Source organism: Pan paniscus, chromosome X (genome assembly GCF_029289425.2).
Source record: "Pan paniscus chromosome X, NHGRI_mPanPan1-v2.0_pri, whole genome shotgun sequence".
Taxonomy (NCBI): domain Eukaryota; kingdom Metazoa; phylum Chordata; class Mammalia; order Primates; family Hominidae; genus Pan; species Pan paniscus.
In genome coordinates, this window is record NC_073272.2 from 54,706,323 (window position 1) to 54,722,135 (window position 15,813).

Genomic DNA, 15,813 nt, shown 5'->3' on the forward strand with positions numbered 1-15,813 from the left:
TGGGGATTATAACAACCAACTCCCTGCCAGCTCGCCAAAATGAAGCCAGTGAGTGGACAAGCAAGCCTGGATACATAGGCAGCTCACCACTCAGTCAGACTTTCTTTTTTTTCTTTTTCTTTTTCTTTCTTTCTTTTTTTTTTTTTTTTTTTTTTTTTTTGTAGAGACAGGGTTTCATCATGTTATCATATTGCCCAGGCTGGTCTCGAACTTCTGGGCTCAAGCGATCCTCCCGCCTCAGCCTCCCAAAGTGCTGGGATTACAGGCATGAGCCACCACGCCTGGCTCAGTCAGACTTTCTATTAACTTATTCACATACCATAAAATAGAAAGTATGAGAGAAAAGGTAAGCAGCCTACAGGATCAACAGCCTACAGGAAGTTCAACACCCAACTAACAGACATTCCCAAACAAGAAAACAGAGCAAATTAAGGGAAGGGAATGATCAAAGAAATAACATAAGGAGAGGGCCAGGTATGGTGGCTCACGCCTGTAATCCCAGCACTTTGGGAGGCCAAGGTGGGCAGGTCACTTGAGGTCAGGGGTTCGAGACTAACCTGGCCAACATGGTGAAACCCCATCTCTACTAAAAATACAAATTAGCCAGGCGTGGCGGTGCACACCTGTAATCCCAGTTATTCGGGAGGCTGAGGCAGGAGAATCACTTGAATCCAGCAGGTGGAGGTTGAGCCACTGCACTCCACCCTATGCAACAGAGTGAGGCCCTGTCAAAAAAAAAAAAAAAAAAAAAGGCCGGGCACGGCGGCTCATGCCTATAATCCCAGCACTTTGGGAGGCTGAGGTGAGTGGATCACCTGAGGTCAGGAGTTCAAAACTCCATCTCTACTAAAAATACAAACATTAGCCGGGCATAGTGGTGGGCACCTGTAGTCCCAGCTACTAGAGAGGCTGAGATGGGAGAATCGCTTGAACCCGGGAGGCAGAGGTTGCAGTGAGCCAAGATCACGCCACCGCACTCCAGCCTAGGCGACAGAGCGAGACTCCATCTCAAAAAAAAAAAAAAAAAAAGAAGAGACTTAGTCCTTCAAACTGAAAGGGCTGCTTGAGTACTATTCAGGGTGAATAAAAAACAGACCTTGTTCTGAATGCTGGTTACCTAGGTGTTTGGTTTGTAAAAAGTGACTATATCACTTGTGATATGGTCATATCACTTCTGATATGAGCACTTTTCTGTATTCATATTATATTTCGGTATGAAGTTTTAAAACAATCCTGGGAGTACAAAGGTTGTGTAACTGTGAGTAATGAGGTATAATTACAGTACACTATTTGGCCCTGCGATGACTAATAGTGACATAGTCATAATCACATAAACAGTGTACTGCCAGGTAATTTTTATAATCAATCTCTCTAGATAAAGCATTGAAAACATAATTATTTTTACAGAATAGAATGCAAATGTAATCTACATTGCTAGATACACAAGTACAGAACATAGAGACTGGGAGGTGGAAGAGGGGAAGGAGAGATGGAGGGAAGGATGGCACTAATAACTATGTCTTACAAAGTACGTGGTCAAGAGATGCTGTGGAAAACTGATGAAATAAGAAGTCAGTTTAAAATAGTACTTAATAAAGTTACAAAGGTAACTAATAGAGGAGCCCACACAATAATAAAACTCTCAAAATCTGGGAGGGGCCGGGCGCAGTGGCTCACCCCTGCAATCCCAGCACTCTGGAAGACCAAAGGATGAGGATCACTTGAGCCTAGGAGTTTGAGACCTAACTGGGCAACATAGCGAGACCCCGTCTCTAAAAAAAAAAAATTAAAACTTTGCCAGGTGTAGTGGCATGCACCTGTGGTCCTAACTACTCAGGAGACTGAGGCAGGAAGATTGCCTGAGTTCAGGAGTTTGAGGTCATAGTGAGCTGTGATCACACCATTGTACTCCAGCCTGGACCACTGAGCAAGACCCTGTCTCAAAAAAAAAAAAAAAAAAAAAAGTGGGAAGGAGTGTTGAGAAAGAGTCAGCTGTTGTAAATAAGCTAAATTATTTTGTCATGGTAGGAAAAAGTCAAGATAATGTTTAAAGTTGATAAATAGGAAATACCCATTCAAACACGTTATTTAGAGATATGAAGTTACCGCCAGAAGAACTAAATGGGAAAAGTGGTTGCATCTGGGGCTGAGAAGCAGGGGATAGGAAGACATCAGTTTTTTACTACATGAGTCCTTATGTACTACTTTGCCTTTTAAAAATTGTGCATGTGCATTGCTTTGATTCAGTTTGTCAAAACAAGCCCTTCTCTTTCTTTAGAACTCTGGCTTCCACACTGTAAATATGAAATGGGCAGGCTGATGATTCTGGGTGACATGAGGTCCTGTTCTCCAATATCTATGCTTCTTTTGAGAACAGGAGGTAAGAGAGGCGGGTGACGGGTTGGCCTCTCCTAACTAACCCCTTGGTTCCTCACAGCCATCCACACAGATACTGTCTTGGCTGCCCCAGCCTGCTCCACCTCTGGTCCTCTTCAAATCCCACCATCGCCAGTCCAGCCTCTTCAGCCTTACTTTCATTCAACTATTTACACCCATTAGTTATTTATACCTGCTTGAGTCACAAAGGATTTGAGGGTGCTTACTCCAAGAACACAGAAGAGAAATTGAACTCGAAAATAAGTCCGAAAAAGAAATCAACAAAGATGCTAGAGCTATGCTTCAAATTAACTGGTGGCTGAGGCAAAAAGGAAGATACAATGAGCTATGACAGCCTCACATTAGGAAGGAAGAAATATACCAGTTTTCAGGGGAAGCAAAGCTTTGATTCGTTAAGTCATTGTCCATGGGAGATTTCATGAAAGAGAAGAAAAATGACTATTTACGGAGCACCTACAGTATCAGGGAATGCCATCGAAATTATCTATTTACGGAGCACCTACAGTATCAGGGAATGCCATCGAAATTATCTTGGCTAACCTTGAGAAATATGCCAGGCATGGTGGCTCACGCTTATAATCCCTGCACTTTAGGGGGCCGAAGTGGGAGGATTGCTTGAGCCTAAGAGTTCAAGACCAGCCCAGGCAACATAGGGAGACTCTGTCTCTACAAAAAAAATTAGCCGGTCATGGTAGTGCATGTCTGTGGTCCAAGCAACTTGGGAGGCTGAGGTAGGAGGATCACTTGAACCCAGGATGTCGAGGCTGCAGTGAGCTGTGATCGCACCACTGTTCTCCAGCCTGGCTGATAGAAAGAGACCCTGTCTCAAAACAAGCAAGCAAGCAAGCAAACAAACAAAAAACTTGAGAAATAGGCATAATAGGCATTGTTATCCCATTTTACAGAAAAACTAAAATTCAGAAAAGGTAAAATGACCTAGCTGAGGCCATCCTGCGGGTTGGGGTGGAACACAGATTCAAATCCAGGTCTGTCTGTCTCCAAAGCTCGTTCTTTATGTATCATATCATCGAGCCTCAAAACAAAGACACCCGGGGTAGAGCTGCCCAGCCCAAGGTAATGGGGATATACTAAAGACAGACACAGGTCCACCCTCTTCCATGAAAACAGAAAAACAGGGATGACAGACCTGGCTGTCAGGCCAGAAACTGCCTCTGAGCTGCCTCAGTTACAGTAAATGAAGCCACATAAGACAAAAAACAGCAGAAAGAAGGCTGGGCCTGAGCTAGGGGGAGAAAGAGAACAGCACATTTAAGAAAAGATGCACTGGGCGCAGTGGCTCACACCTGTAATCCCAACATTTTGGGAGGCCGAGGTGGGCGGATCACCTGAGGTCGGGAGTTCAAGACTAGCCTGACCAACATGGAGAAACCCTGTCTCTACTAAAAATACAAAATTAGCTGGGTGTGGTGGTGCATGCCTGTAATCCCAGCTACTCGGGAGGCTGAGGCAGGAGAATCCCTTGAACCCAGGAGGCGGAGGTTGCAGTGAGCCGAGATCGCGCCATTGCACTCCAGCCTGGGTGACAGAACGAGAGACTCCATCTCAAAAAAAAAAAAAAAAAAGAAAGAAAAGAAAAGAAAAGAAAAGATGCTCTGAATGCTGGCATTCATACTAGGGTGACTCTTCTAATCAGCGTTCTCTTTTCTGCTCACACCCTGACTGGCCTTATACAAGTCCTTTCTCTCTCTGGGCCTCAGTCTTTTCATCTGTAAAATGAATAGCTTCAGTTGGATGATTTGTCAGAGTCCTTCCAACTTGTGATTTCTTGATTTCTATGCTGGTATTATTAAAACCCTACTGGTCATGAACGCTGCCACTCCTCTGAGCTTCCAGAGCAGGCTGCGCTCCCCTCCATCATCATCTTTCTCCCCACATAGGTTATCTCTACTCCCACTGCCCAAGCACAGGCCTGATCATCTCTCATCTAGACTGCTGCACCAGCCTCCTCCCTGGATACCCTCCAATCTATCTTCCAAACTGCCCTCTAGGGGGATCTCTCCAAAACGTGGCTCTTGACATGTTCTCCCACACCACACAATAAGCACCTCTCCCCCAGTTTAAAATGCTACTTGGCCAGGCATGGTGGCTCATGCCTGTAATCCTAGTACTTTGGGAGGCCAGGGCAGGTGGCTCACCAGAGGTCAGGAGTTTGAGACCAGCCTGGCCAATATGGCAAAACCCTGTCTCTACTAAAAATACAAAAATTAGCCAGGCATAGTGGCACACGCCTGTAATCCCAGCTACTCGGGAGGCTGAGGCAGGAGAATTGCTTGAACCTGGGGTGGGGAAGAGGCTGCAGTGAGCTGAGATCACGCCACTTCACTCCAGCCTGGGCGAAAGAGCAAAACTCCGTCTCAAAAAAATAAAAACAAAAACAAAACAAAAACAAAACAGCAGAAAGCTCCTGACGCTGCTAGTGAAGTGTCCTCAAGATGTGAGCCGGCCAACCCTCCAGACTCCCCTGCAAGTCTCTCTGTTTGTGCTCTAGTTTGTACTGAACTCATAAAAAAACAAAACAAACAAACAAAAAACCTCCCCATACACATATCCTGCTGGGCCCATACCTCTGTGTGTTTGCTCATGCTGGCCCCTCTGCCTTAACCTCCCTTTTGCCCCCAATTCCCACCAACCCACATGCTGTCCTTCTTCACCTAGCTAACTCAAACTCATCCTCCAAGCCTCAGCTCAGGTATCACCTCCTCCAGTAAGCCTTCCCTGACAGTCCAGGGTGATGTCTCTCCTTTGAGCACCTGTGGCCCTCTGTGCTCCCCTCTGGCATGACACACTGGATAGCACACTGCAATCGTCTATTTCCACCACCACCTTCTCCACCCAATTATGAGCACCTTGAAGCCAGGAACTATATACTAATCATAGAATTCTCTGCCTGTGATGGCACAAGGCATGGCACATCCTGGCATGCAATATTCACTGGACTGACCTCTCTCTCTGAAATGTGGTGAGCTGCCACATGGTTTCTCCTCCTGTCCTCCCACAGCACAGAGCTTTACAGAGTTATTATTAATAATAATGGCTATTGCTGAGTAAACACATACTGTGTGCTCAGCGCTTCACCTACGTCATCTTATTTAATTTTCACAACCATCACAATGAGATGGGTTGTTTATGAATTGGCTGGCATATCAGATATACAGTTGTGAGAGATGCCTCTCAGATTTATAAGAAAATGTGGGGGAAGAGCCAAGTTAGGTACTTTTCATCACAGATATAATGACAATAATTCTAAAGTGGTTATATGAAGGAAAATATTGGTTTTATTCAGGTGAATGCAGTATGCTGTATCCTGGAATCCAGTAGGAAATCACAGGGCCTGGATATGCAGTCCTATCACTCCTTTAAAAAGGTATAAAAATCACATCGCTCCAACGAAATGCACTAGTGAAACATTAGTGAAACGGTACCTATTAGGTGATGATAGTGATACATTTACATCTAAAATGTTGGAGGAATAATCCTGATCAGCCGTGTAGCTCTGGCTTGTCATCTTTGTTTTGAAAGGGATGCGATGCATCGGTCTTTGCATTGTTGTGTGTTTGCCACATTCCGCCTCTAGGGGGCAGGGCAGTCTCATGTATTATTTTCCATTCTCAGCTTTCCAGCCTGATCAGGACCTTGATGTACGGTATGCCAGGCAGCCAGGAAATTTTCTGATACAATTTTTTTGAGGGAGGTAGGGGGCTGGCAACATGAATCTCATGCATCAGAAAATACAGTTTTATTCCTATTTACTACTTGAGAAAACTGAGGCTCTGAAAGTGAAGTGATTTGCCTAGAGTTACACAAAGTCCTTCCATGGCACCACACTTTCTCTGAATGCTAAGGTCCCAGAGAGCTTCAGCTACTAAGCACTGGGGAATGGGCTTCCCCGTGTAAATGCTTCCAACAGGCAGGCTTGGAGAGAAACCAAATACCATGAGGAAGTTGTAGTAACTGGCAAATTATGTTGCCCTAAAGGAGCTTCCCCAAAAGAGGAAGTAAGTCACTTACTAAGCATTCTTCCCCATGACCAATGTTTATGATCCTGCCAGGGAACACTGCAGTGAGTGAGGCAGAGGGGCCAAGTCTTATGTCAACCCTGAGATACCATGTTCAGCTCAGGGTCTGAGCTCAAGAAAGGTTTGATGGATAAATAAGCAACTTCCCACTGGGCTGAGTGAACTGCACACAGGTCCTGTGCAGGCCTCTTTGCTCCTTTCAGAACAGAAGACTTGGTATCGAGGGTCAGGACCACAGCCTGACATGGCAGGGAGAGATAATGATCAGCAGATTGGTCTAAATGTCTCCAAAGTCTCGTCCAAGTCTGCTACCTTGACATTCTATGAATCGGAAGGCTGGTGAGCGTGAGAAGAGACAGCAAAGGCCAAAATGGCTCCAGGGAGCATGAGAAAAAAGCCACAGAAAAACCAAAAGAATTTATTTTTCCTTAGAGATGGGATCTCAATTTGTTGCCCAGGCTGGAGTGCAGTGGCACAATCATAGTTCACTGTAACCTCAACCTCCCTGGCACAAGTGATCCTCCCGCCTTGACCTCCCAAAGTGCTGGGAGCTACTGTGCCTACCCCAAGAGAATTCTGAAGTTGTCATTTCTTACTACAGGAGTCCTGGAAGGAAGAAAAAATTAGGTACCTTTGGCTATTAGTTCAGCAGGACTCAATCAGACATTCATTTAGCTACTCAGTATTTATTAAGCAGCTACTATGTGCTGTGTTATGTGTTTCCAAGCTTATAGCTCCTTCACTCATGCCCACAGCACCTAACACAGAACCTGACACACAAAATGCACTCAGTATATGTCAGTTAAATGTAAATCTGAAGGGGGTCTCAGTCTAACAGAGGGGACATGAGATGTAAACAACCATGAAGGAATAAAAAGGGGCAATGTGCTCATTGAGAGGGTCAAGGATAGACCAAACATCAGAGACACCAGCAAACAGACATAGGAGAGGTAACAGCTGAGTCCAGCCTGGGAACTGGGTACAGCAGCCCAAGAGAAGGGAACAACATGAGCAAAGACCTAGAGGCTAGCAGAAGGCCTGAGTGGGCTAACCAGGGGGGCACACGGGTCAGCCTGGCTGGAGCATAGTCTGTACAAAGATGAGAGGAAAAAGGCAAACTGGGGACAGATCCTAAGAAGACCATGCAGGGCAGGCGGAGGAGTTTTCAGGCCAAAGAGAGAGTGAAACTACTGGAGCTGGACTGCAGAACATGGTCTGGCTGCACCTCATCAGAGGCTTGATGGAGCGAGAGCAGGAGGGGCAATCTACTAGGAGACCATGGCCAAAATTCAGGGGGTGATGGTGAGAGGGAGCCTGCCTAGAGCAGTGGTCCTGGGAGCTCTGTTGGAGGAAGCTAGAGCCACATACCTGGAGTAGCTCTGATGTCTTTAAAGCCCACCTGCGGGAGGCAGCGGTGTACCATAGGTTTGGAAGCCAGACAGTTCTGGGCTCCATCTGCCTGAATAACCTCGGGCAGGTCACTGTACCTCTCTGATCCTTGTTTCCTTGTCTGAAAAAATGAAGATAATAGGCTGGGCGTAGTGGCTCATGCCTGTAATCCCAGCACTTTGGGAGGCAGAGGTGGGCGGATCACCTGAGGTCAGGAGTTCGAGACCAGCCTGACCAACATGGTGAAACCCCGTCTCTACTAAAAATACAAAAATTAGTCGGGGGTGGTGGCACGTGTTTGTAATCCCAGCTACTCGGGAAGCTGAGGCATGAGAATTGCTTGAGCCCAGGAGGTGGAGGTTGCAGTGAGTCAAGAGCGTGCCATTGCACTTCAGTCTGGGCAACAAGAGTGAAACTCATAAAACAAACAAACAAACGAACACACCCATCTGGCAGGGGCTCTGTGCAAATGAGGTAAGAAGTAGTGCTCCAGGGTGGGTTAGAACACTGCGGACCCTGAAGCCCAACTCCCTGGGCTCCTCCAGCTCCTTCACAGTTCTGCCACTTATTCATTGAGTGATCCTGGGTATGCTATCCAACCTTTCTGGGCCTCAGTTTCCTCATCTGTAAAATGGAGTTAATAACAATATCTACACGAGAGGATTCATGTGGAGATTGAATGAATTAATACATGGAAAGCGCTTAGAGCAAATAGTGCTTAGCACACAGTAAGAGCAGTGAAAAAATGTTAGCTATTATTACATAAAGTCACATAGCGTGGGGCCTGGCAGAAGGCTGAGACTCACTCGGTACACGTGTGGCCTCTTCCCTATGCTCCAGGCCTTTACTCTGCGCCCAGCAAATTCAGAGACCTTGGTAGGCAGGGGTGGGACAGATGAGGAAAGGGCAGGCAGCAAGTCTGGTCTGACGTCTTCCTCCCAGCTGCCACCTCCATGAAGGGACCACTCACATTCCTTCCATACCCCTCATCCCTCACCCACCGCCCAGGTACTCAAACAGCAGCCTGGCCTGGCCTGATCCCTCCTTCCTCTGAGAACTTCCACTCCTCACCATTCTTGCCACTCATTTTGTCCTGAGTGTTGCCTCTATGGCATGGCTAGGCCTGCAACCCTGTCTCCCTGGATGGAGGGGAGCAGGGGTTCTGCAAGCGCTAAGAGCGCAGTGTTTGCTCAGCCTCGTGGCCCCTCCTGCGCTGTGCACACAGCCAAGAAATGTTTGTAGATGATAACAACCCCATTCTTGCCCCAGATCTAGATAGAGAAGCAAGACTCTCATTCTCATTAAATTCAACATTACCATTTCCTCCCACACGAAGATAATGCTCACAACACAGTGGGAGGGAAGATAAATGGTTTTCCCTCCTGGGAAGGAGAGACACCCCCTGGGAAAAGTACCCAAGACCCCAAAGGAGAGACTTCCCTGAGCCTCTCCCTGGGCTCACTGTCTCACGTGCTGTCTCTCAGTGGCCTTAGCCCCTGCGGGGAGCATGCTGACATCCCACTGCAAGCAGACGACAGCATGTGGTAGACCATACACTGCCCTAGCTGTCAAGAATACCACGTTGGGCCGGGCGTGGTGGCTCAGCACTTTGGGACGCCAAGGAGGGAGGATCGCTTGAGCCCAGGAGTTTGAGACCAGTCTGGGCAACACAGAGAGACCCCGTCTCTGCTTAAAAGAATTGGGCGGATAGCAACTAGAAGGGCCAGCCTGGTGTTCCTTTTTTGCAATTATTGCTCACTGCAGCCTCAAACTCCTGAACTCACTTGAGTAAGCTATGTTCGCAACACTGCACTCCAGCCTGAGCAGCAGAGCAAGACCCTGTCCCAAAAACAAACCAAAACCAAAAAAAAGAAAAAGAAAAAAAACACCACCAGGCCAGCCCCTCTAGTTGCTATCTCCAAGTGTAAGCCAGCTTGCAGGGTGGATGGGGGTGGGGGTAAAGGAAGGAGAGTTGCCACCATACCAGCTTCAGCCCACCACCGCCTACAGCAAAGCCGGAGCTGGGCCCATGCAAAGAGCGTGGGAAACGCAGCTCTTCAGCGTGGAGCAACTCAGCAGGGGCCCCTAGCACTCCTATAAATCACTCTAGGTGGCAGGACTGCAAGGGGGCCAAGCCAAGATCAACAACAAAAGCAGAGCTATTCTCTAATCAACCAGGCTTGGGGGGGGGGTATGTGGACAATTCCAGGTGAAAAGACCTGAGCATTAGTCAGGACCAACGACTAAAAAGCAAGCAAACAAAACCTTCGCGTACAGAGGACCCAGAACCAAAAGGAGACAGGGACGCATCTCACTCTATCTGCACTAGAAAGGCCACACCCTGAGCACAGCAGAAGGGATACTGGCATCCTGGAACCTGTCCAGAGGGGACGGTGCAGGAGGATATGGGAATCCTGGGTGGATGACATGGATGGGGGTAGACATGACAGCTGATGTCCAATGCAGTAGAGGGAAAGTTCACAGGATTGGGAGTCTGTCTTATGAGTAATGTAACCTCTGGTGGGCTTCACTTCTCTGATCCCCCAATTTCTTCTGCTGTAAAATGTGGATCGTGGTGACAGAAGCACGGGATCATTGGGAGGACTAAAGAAAGTCCCTAGGCACAGCGGGGCCCCCCAACAAGCTGCAGCTCGGCCCAGGCACCACTCTCCCCTCTTCCTCCACCAGGGGGAGCCTGGGGACCAAGAGAGCCCAGCCTGTACCCGCTCTACCTAGCCTCCCCCAATGCTGCAGCCTCTGCTGCTAAACTCCCACCCTGCCTGCCCTCGCTTCCAGCGGCTTCTCACCCACTCCTTACAAACCCAGAACAGACCTAGCAGGGGAGTCGCTTGCAGCAGCAGCAGTGACAGCAATGGCTACTGCATCAACAGGCCCTCCTGATGCCAGGCCAGGAGGGAGAGTGGAAAGGAGGGAGACAGAGCCTTCTTCCCTGCCGCTGTCAACTCCCCACTCATCCCAGACTCATCTCCTCCTGCTCAAATCCTCTAGAGACCTAAGGCTCTCCTGGCCTCTCCTAGCTCAGTGCCAGGCCAGGTCCTGAGGCTAAGAGACTCCTGTGGGTTGGAGAGCTCTAGAGAAAAAAATACCAGGCCTTGGAGACAGGAAGACTTGGGTTCTAGTCCCAGCTCCATTAGCAACTAGTAGGGTAACCTTGAGTGAGGTCCCTTCATCTTGGAGCCTCAGTTTCCCCATCTCTAAAATGCAGTTGCCAACACTCACTGCAGAAGGCTTGTTGTGAAGTCAAAAAGAGGTAATAATGGGTGTGCAAATAGTTAATATATGGTCAGGAGAGAAACTTAAAGTACTACCTAAACCCCTTTATTAATCCAGTAGGAAATGCAAAGCAAGGAAACGCAACAAGCAACCTGGGGGGGTTCACAAAAAGAGGGAAGGACCAAGAGGTAGGCCTGCACGGATAGCAGAAACATGGAGCTCAGGAGCAAACAGGCAACCAGTCAGCCAAGAGATTCAGACCAATGTCTGCAGGGTGGAGAGCCAGAGTCATGGAATCCCATAACTGGGGACGACCCAGGTCATTTCACTGGGCTTTCTACCTGATTCAGGAATCATGCTTCCTCCAGTTCTCCCAGACTCCCACCCGAGCTCCGCTGAGAGCTCCAGGTCCATCCAGCTCCCACCTCCACCTCTCGAGGCAGTCCACTGCACCACCAGAATGCCAGGTTGGAAAGTTCTTCCTAATCTATCTCAAATGTTCCCACTGTTTCGGGTTCTGCTCACTGAAGCCACACATAATGAGTCCGCTCCCTCTGTCACAGGCCTGACCCCTCTAGAAAAGTCTTCTGCAGCCAGGCTCGACCATACCCCATGCAGTCTTCCTCTGCCCCCGGCCCACCATGACCCTCTCCTGAATGGACCTTGGTCTACCTCTGTCCCTCTTCCAGTGTGGCGCCCCAAGGCACACAGTCAGTCCTCCCGGACTGAGCTCGCAGCAGCCCTGCCTGGGCAGGAAAGCCCATTTCCTTTGCCCCCAGACTCCTCAGGGGCAGTCCACACTAAAATTCAGCTTAGGGTGTGCTGCAGTGGAGCCCAGCCGAGCCCTCAAGCTACAGCTGCTGCTCCTGGGGCCCAGCCATCTCAACCCAGCACCCCAGCCTGCTGCCTCACCACGGGGGAGTTGCAGAGAGCTGTCTCCCGGCAGATTTCCTGAGGCAGAAGGTTTCCCCACCCCCAGCCCAGCCTCCAAGAGACACTCCACTGGTTGTGGCACATGGTAGGACCAGCTGAGCAGTGAGAGGAGGGGGAAGCCTGTCCATTCGCTACAGGACTTCAGACTTGCTCTGTAGTGTGGCTGGATTAAACATAGAACCATCAAATCTGAGCTGGAGGGGTACTTCAAGATCATCCAAGGCAGACCTTGCCATTTAAAAAGATACGGGGGAACTGATGGCCTAAGAGAGAAAGAGACTCAGTCAAGGTCACAAAGCCAATCTGCAGCAGAGCTGGAAGGGGAACTCAGGTCTCCCAACTCCCAGCTCAGTGTTCCTTCGAATACGGCAGAAAAGAAATAAGGGAGCCTTTAGGGCAGCCTTGGGAGTCTGCACGCCCTTGACTCTCTCAGCCTGATACATGTAACCCAATCAGCTCACCATGGTATCTACACAGAAAAAGTGGACCCAGCCCATGTCCCACCAACCCAAGAGATAGTGCCAAGGTGTCCCAAATAGACACACAGACCCCAGTGCAGGAACTGGAACCGATCCAGCAGAGGGGCAATCTAGACTTCCCTTCCCGGTAGGGCTCTTTAAATGGGTGTTGTTTTTCTTGAAGGGTGGAGAGGGGGTGGACTTTGAGGAACTAGCCAAGGGCTTGGCCTCCATCTTTGCTCCCCCATCTTTGCTCCCCCCGGCCAGAATGTGCTGCAGTTCCCTTCAGAGGGATGTCTCAGCCTCCAGCAGCCATTCTGGTCCCCACCTGCCTCTTTGGTAAGGGATGGAGCTGAGGCGGCCAGAGGAGAAAAGATCAGGCAAAAAGAAAAAGGAAAAAAAAAAAAAAAAGGCGGGGGTGGGGGGCTTTCTCTCCCCTGGGGCTCTGAGTAGACACCCTCGCCGACCATAAAAATTCCAACCAGCATACCCAAAATAAATAAATAAATGAAAACCTATCTTCTGGCAAGGATGCAGCTAGGGGTTGAAGAAGTGGAGGCGGGGGAGGCGGCGATGACTGCTCTAGTCCCTCGCTGGCCGCGGTACCGGGAAAGAAGAGACGCCTGCACTCATCTGGCCAACCCAGTCTGGGGTGGCCAGGGAAGGGGTGTCGGCTGGATGAGGGGGACCTGGCTTCTCCTGGCGTGTTGGGACAGGAGAGGAAGACACGGAACCAGACACTGGCTTCTTACTCTATCAGCTGGACAAGTTGGAGAGGGATCTAGAGGGAAGAGCCGGGGGTACAAACACACATTCCTTACTTTCTCTGGAGGGTCGTGGCCGGGCTGGTGCTGGTACTGGTGCTGTGGCCTCCGCCGGCGCCGGGACTGGAGCTCCTGGATGCGCCACGGCTCAGCTGGCCCCGCTCCCGCGGTGGCCGCGGCCCCACGCCCACCGCCGCCGAATAGCCCGCTTCCTTCTCGCGGCCCGGGTGCGCCGGCCCGGCCTCCCGCCCGCCACGCTCGCGACCCAGGGCTGGGTTCTCGTGGTGCAGGTGGCACTGGGCCACGTCACGCTCGCGGGCTGTGTAACCGGTAGTGTCCTGGAGCGGGTAGGAGGCGTCCCGCTCCTTGTCCCGATACACAGCCTCCCGATTCTGGTAGGCGCCTTCCCGGTTCGGGTAGCCCACGTCCCGGGCCGCCTGGTGGAACTGGCTCTCCCGCAGCTCGCGGTGGTGGAACTGGGTCTCGCGCAGGTTCTGGTACTGGCTCTCGCGGCCCGGGCTATCCCGCGCGCCGTGGGGGTCCCGGTGCAGCTCCCCGCGGTGCAGCTGGCTCTCCTCTCGCAGGTCGCGGTTCTCCTGGGTGAGCTGGTCCAGCTGGCCCTCCAGCTCCTCGATGCGCCGCCGCTGGGTTTCCAGCAGCTGCTGCTGGCTCTCGATGATGTTGTTCAGCTCCAGCAGGTACTCCACGGCCCGATTTGGGCTCTCGGATCCCGGGCCGCCCGGGGGCCCCGACCCCGCCTCCATCCTGGCGGCCCAGGGGCAGGGGAACGGGCAGGAGAGCCCTGTCCCCGCTCTCTCACGGCGCCACCCTCCCCCGGGCCCAGCCGGGGGAGGGGGCCGGCGGGACGCGAGGGCGCGCACCGGGCTTGAGGGCCCGGGGGCCCTAGGGGGCCCGGGAGACAGCGCTGGGGCCGGCGGCACGGGGAGCAGGAGCTGAGGCTGCCGCCGCTGCCGCCGCCACCACCACCACCACAGCCACTGCTCGGGAGGACGCGGCCCACGGCGCTCCGCCCGCTGCGGAGTCACTGCGCAGCGCGGCCGCGCGGGACCGCCCCGGCCGCCGGCCCGCCCCCCGCCCCTGCCCCCACCCGGCTCGCCCGGCCCGCCCCCGCGCGCCCCACCTGCGGCTGCCACCCGCACCCGCAGCTGGACTGGCCCCAAGGCACCGGCGCCCGGCCAGGGCCAGCCCCATGACAGCCCGCAAGAGATCTCTCCATTCCACCCGTCCCTGGGTCCTCACTTAACGGAGCCTAAAGAAGCCCTCCTTCCCAGAGTCCGCCCGTCCCTCGGGTTCGCCAGGTTGGGGATCTTCATCCAAAGCCATCCCGGGAGGAACCCCCATCCCAGGCAGTCCCCAGGTCCCGACAACCCGTGGACTCCCCATGCCCTAGGTCTGCCAATCCCAAGCAGTGTCAGATTCCCCTTCCTAGCCAGCCCCTGTGTCTCCTACCTCAGGCGACCTCCCTCCAGCCCCCATCATGGGCAGTCGTCCCTGAGTCTCCCATCCTAGCCAGTCCCTTGACTGTCTGCAGCTGCCCTCATCCCAGGCATCCCTTGGGACTCCCAAAGGATGCGCACACACACACTCATGTACAACATCGCAGGCATCTCCCACTCCAGCCAGCCCTTACACTCTCCATTCAAACCAGTGCCCAGATCTCCTACCCCAGCCAACCCCAGAATCCCCCATCTCAGCCAGTCCCCGGGTCCTCTAACCAAGGCAGTCCAGGATCTCTCAACTCAACAAGCCCTGGGACTCCACATCACAGCCAGTCTTGGGATCAAGGCTCCATTCATTCAACCAACCCTCATTTCCTGCTCTCCTTTAGAAATGCTCTCCCCATTCACTCCATCATCCCCATCCACTGAAACTGTACCCATCCTTCAAGACTTAACTCAAATGCCACCTTACTGAAGCCAACCCTGATTTCCTCAGCCAGAAGTGCAAGTTGCTGCTCTCTCTCTCTCTCTCTCCCCCCTCTTGACCTCCTGCTGCACTCCCTATCTTGTGGAATTTGTGGAACAAGTGGAACTTGCTTTACAGCACATTCGTCTGTGTTCTTGTTTTATGTCCTCTGCCAGACGGAGCTCCTTAAAGACAGAAACGTGTCTTAATTTATCTTTGTGAGCAGGTTGGGTTAGAGGAGAAAACATGAGTTTTACAGTCAGACAAAACTGGATTTAAATTCCATCTTCTCTCTTAATTTCAATTTCCCTATCAATAACAGCTACCTGACAGGGTGGTCTTGGATAAAAGCATGCAAAGAACACCTTGCACAGAAAAGACAACCCACAGAATGAGAGAAAGTATTTGCAAATCATGTATCTGATAAGGGACTTGTACGTAGAATATATAAAGAACTCTTACAGCAACAAAAAGACAACTATTTTTTTTTAAATGGGCAAGGAATTTGAATAAACATTTCTCCAAAGAAGATATACAAATGGTCAATAAGCACATGAAAAGATGCTCAACATCATTAACCATCAGGGAAATGCAAATCAAAACCACAATGAGCTCTCAGTGCTACCCATCAGGCGTTTCCTGCATTCTCCCATAACCTAAAGGGAAACTTCCACA

At 51.0% G+C, this 15,813-nt stretch overlaps 1 protein-coding gene across 5 annotated transcripts in view; it reads right to left on the reverse strand.

Moving 5' to 3' along the window:
• The window catches only part of IQSEC2 (IQ motif and Sec7 domain ArfGEF 2), a 95,537-nt gene extending 81,282 nt beyond the window's left edge, over window positions 1–14,255 (reverse strand). For 2 of the 5 annotated variants that reach the window (XM_055106466.2, XM_055106467.2), the window contains exon 1: window positions 13,270–14,123. In XM_055106466.2, coding sequence (XP_054962441.1) covers window positions 13,270–13,976 — 707 coding nt within the window. In that variant the 5' untranslated portion in view covers window positions 13,977–14,123. Of the gene's footprint in view, window positions 1–13,269 lie in introns of all 5 variants that reach the window. The other 3 variants (XM_057301102.2, XM_034950322.4, XM_055106462.2) reach the window with 2 other exon arrangements.
• Between the last annotated feature and the right edge of the window lie 1,558 nt (window positions 14,256–15,813).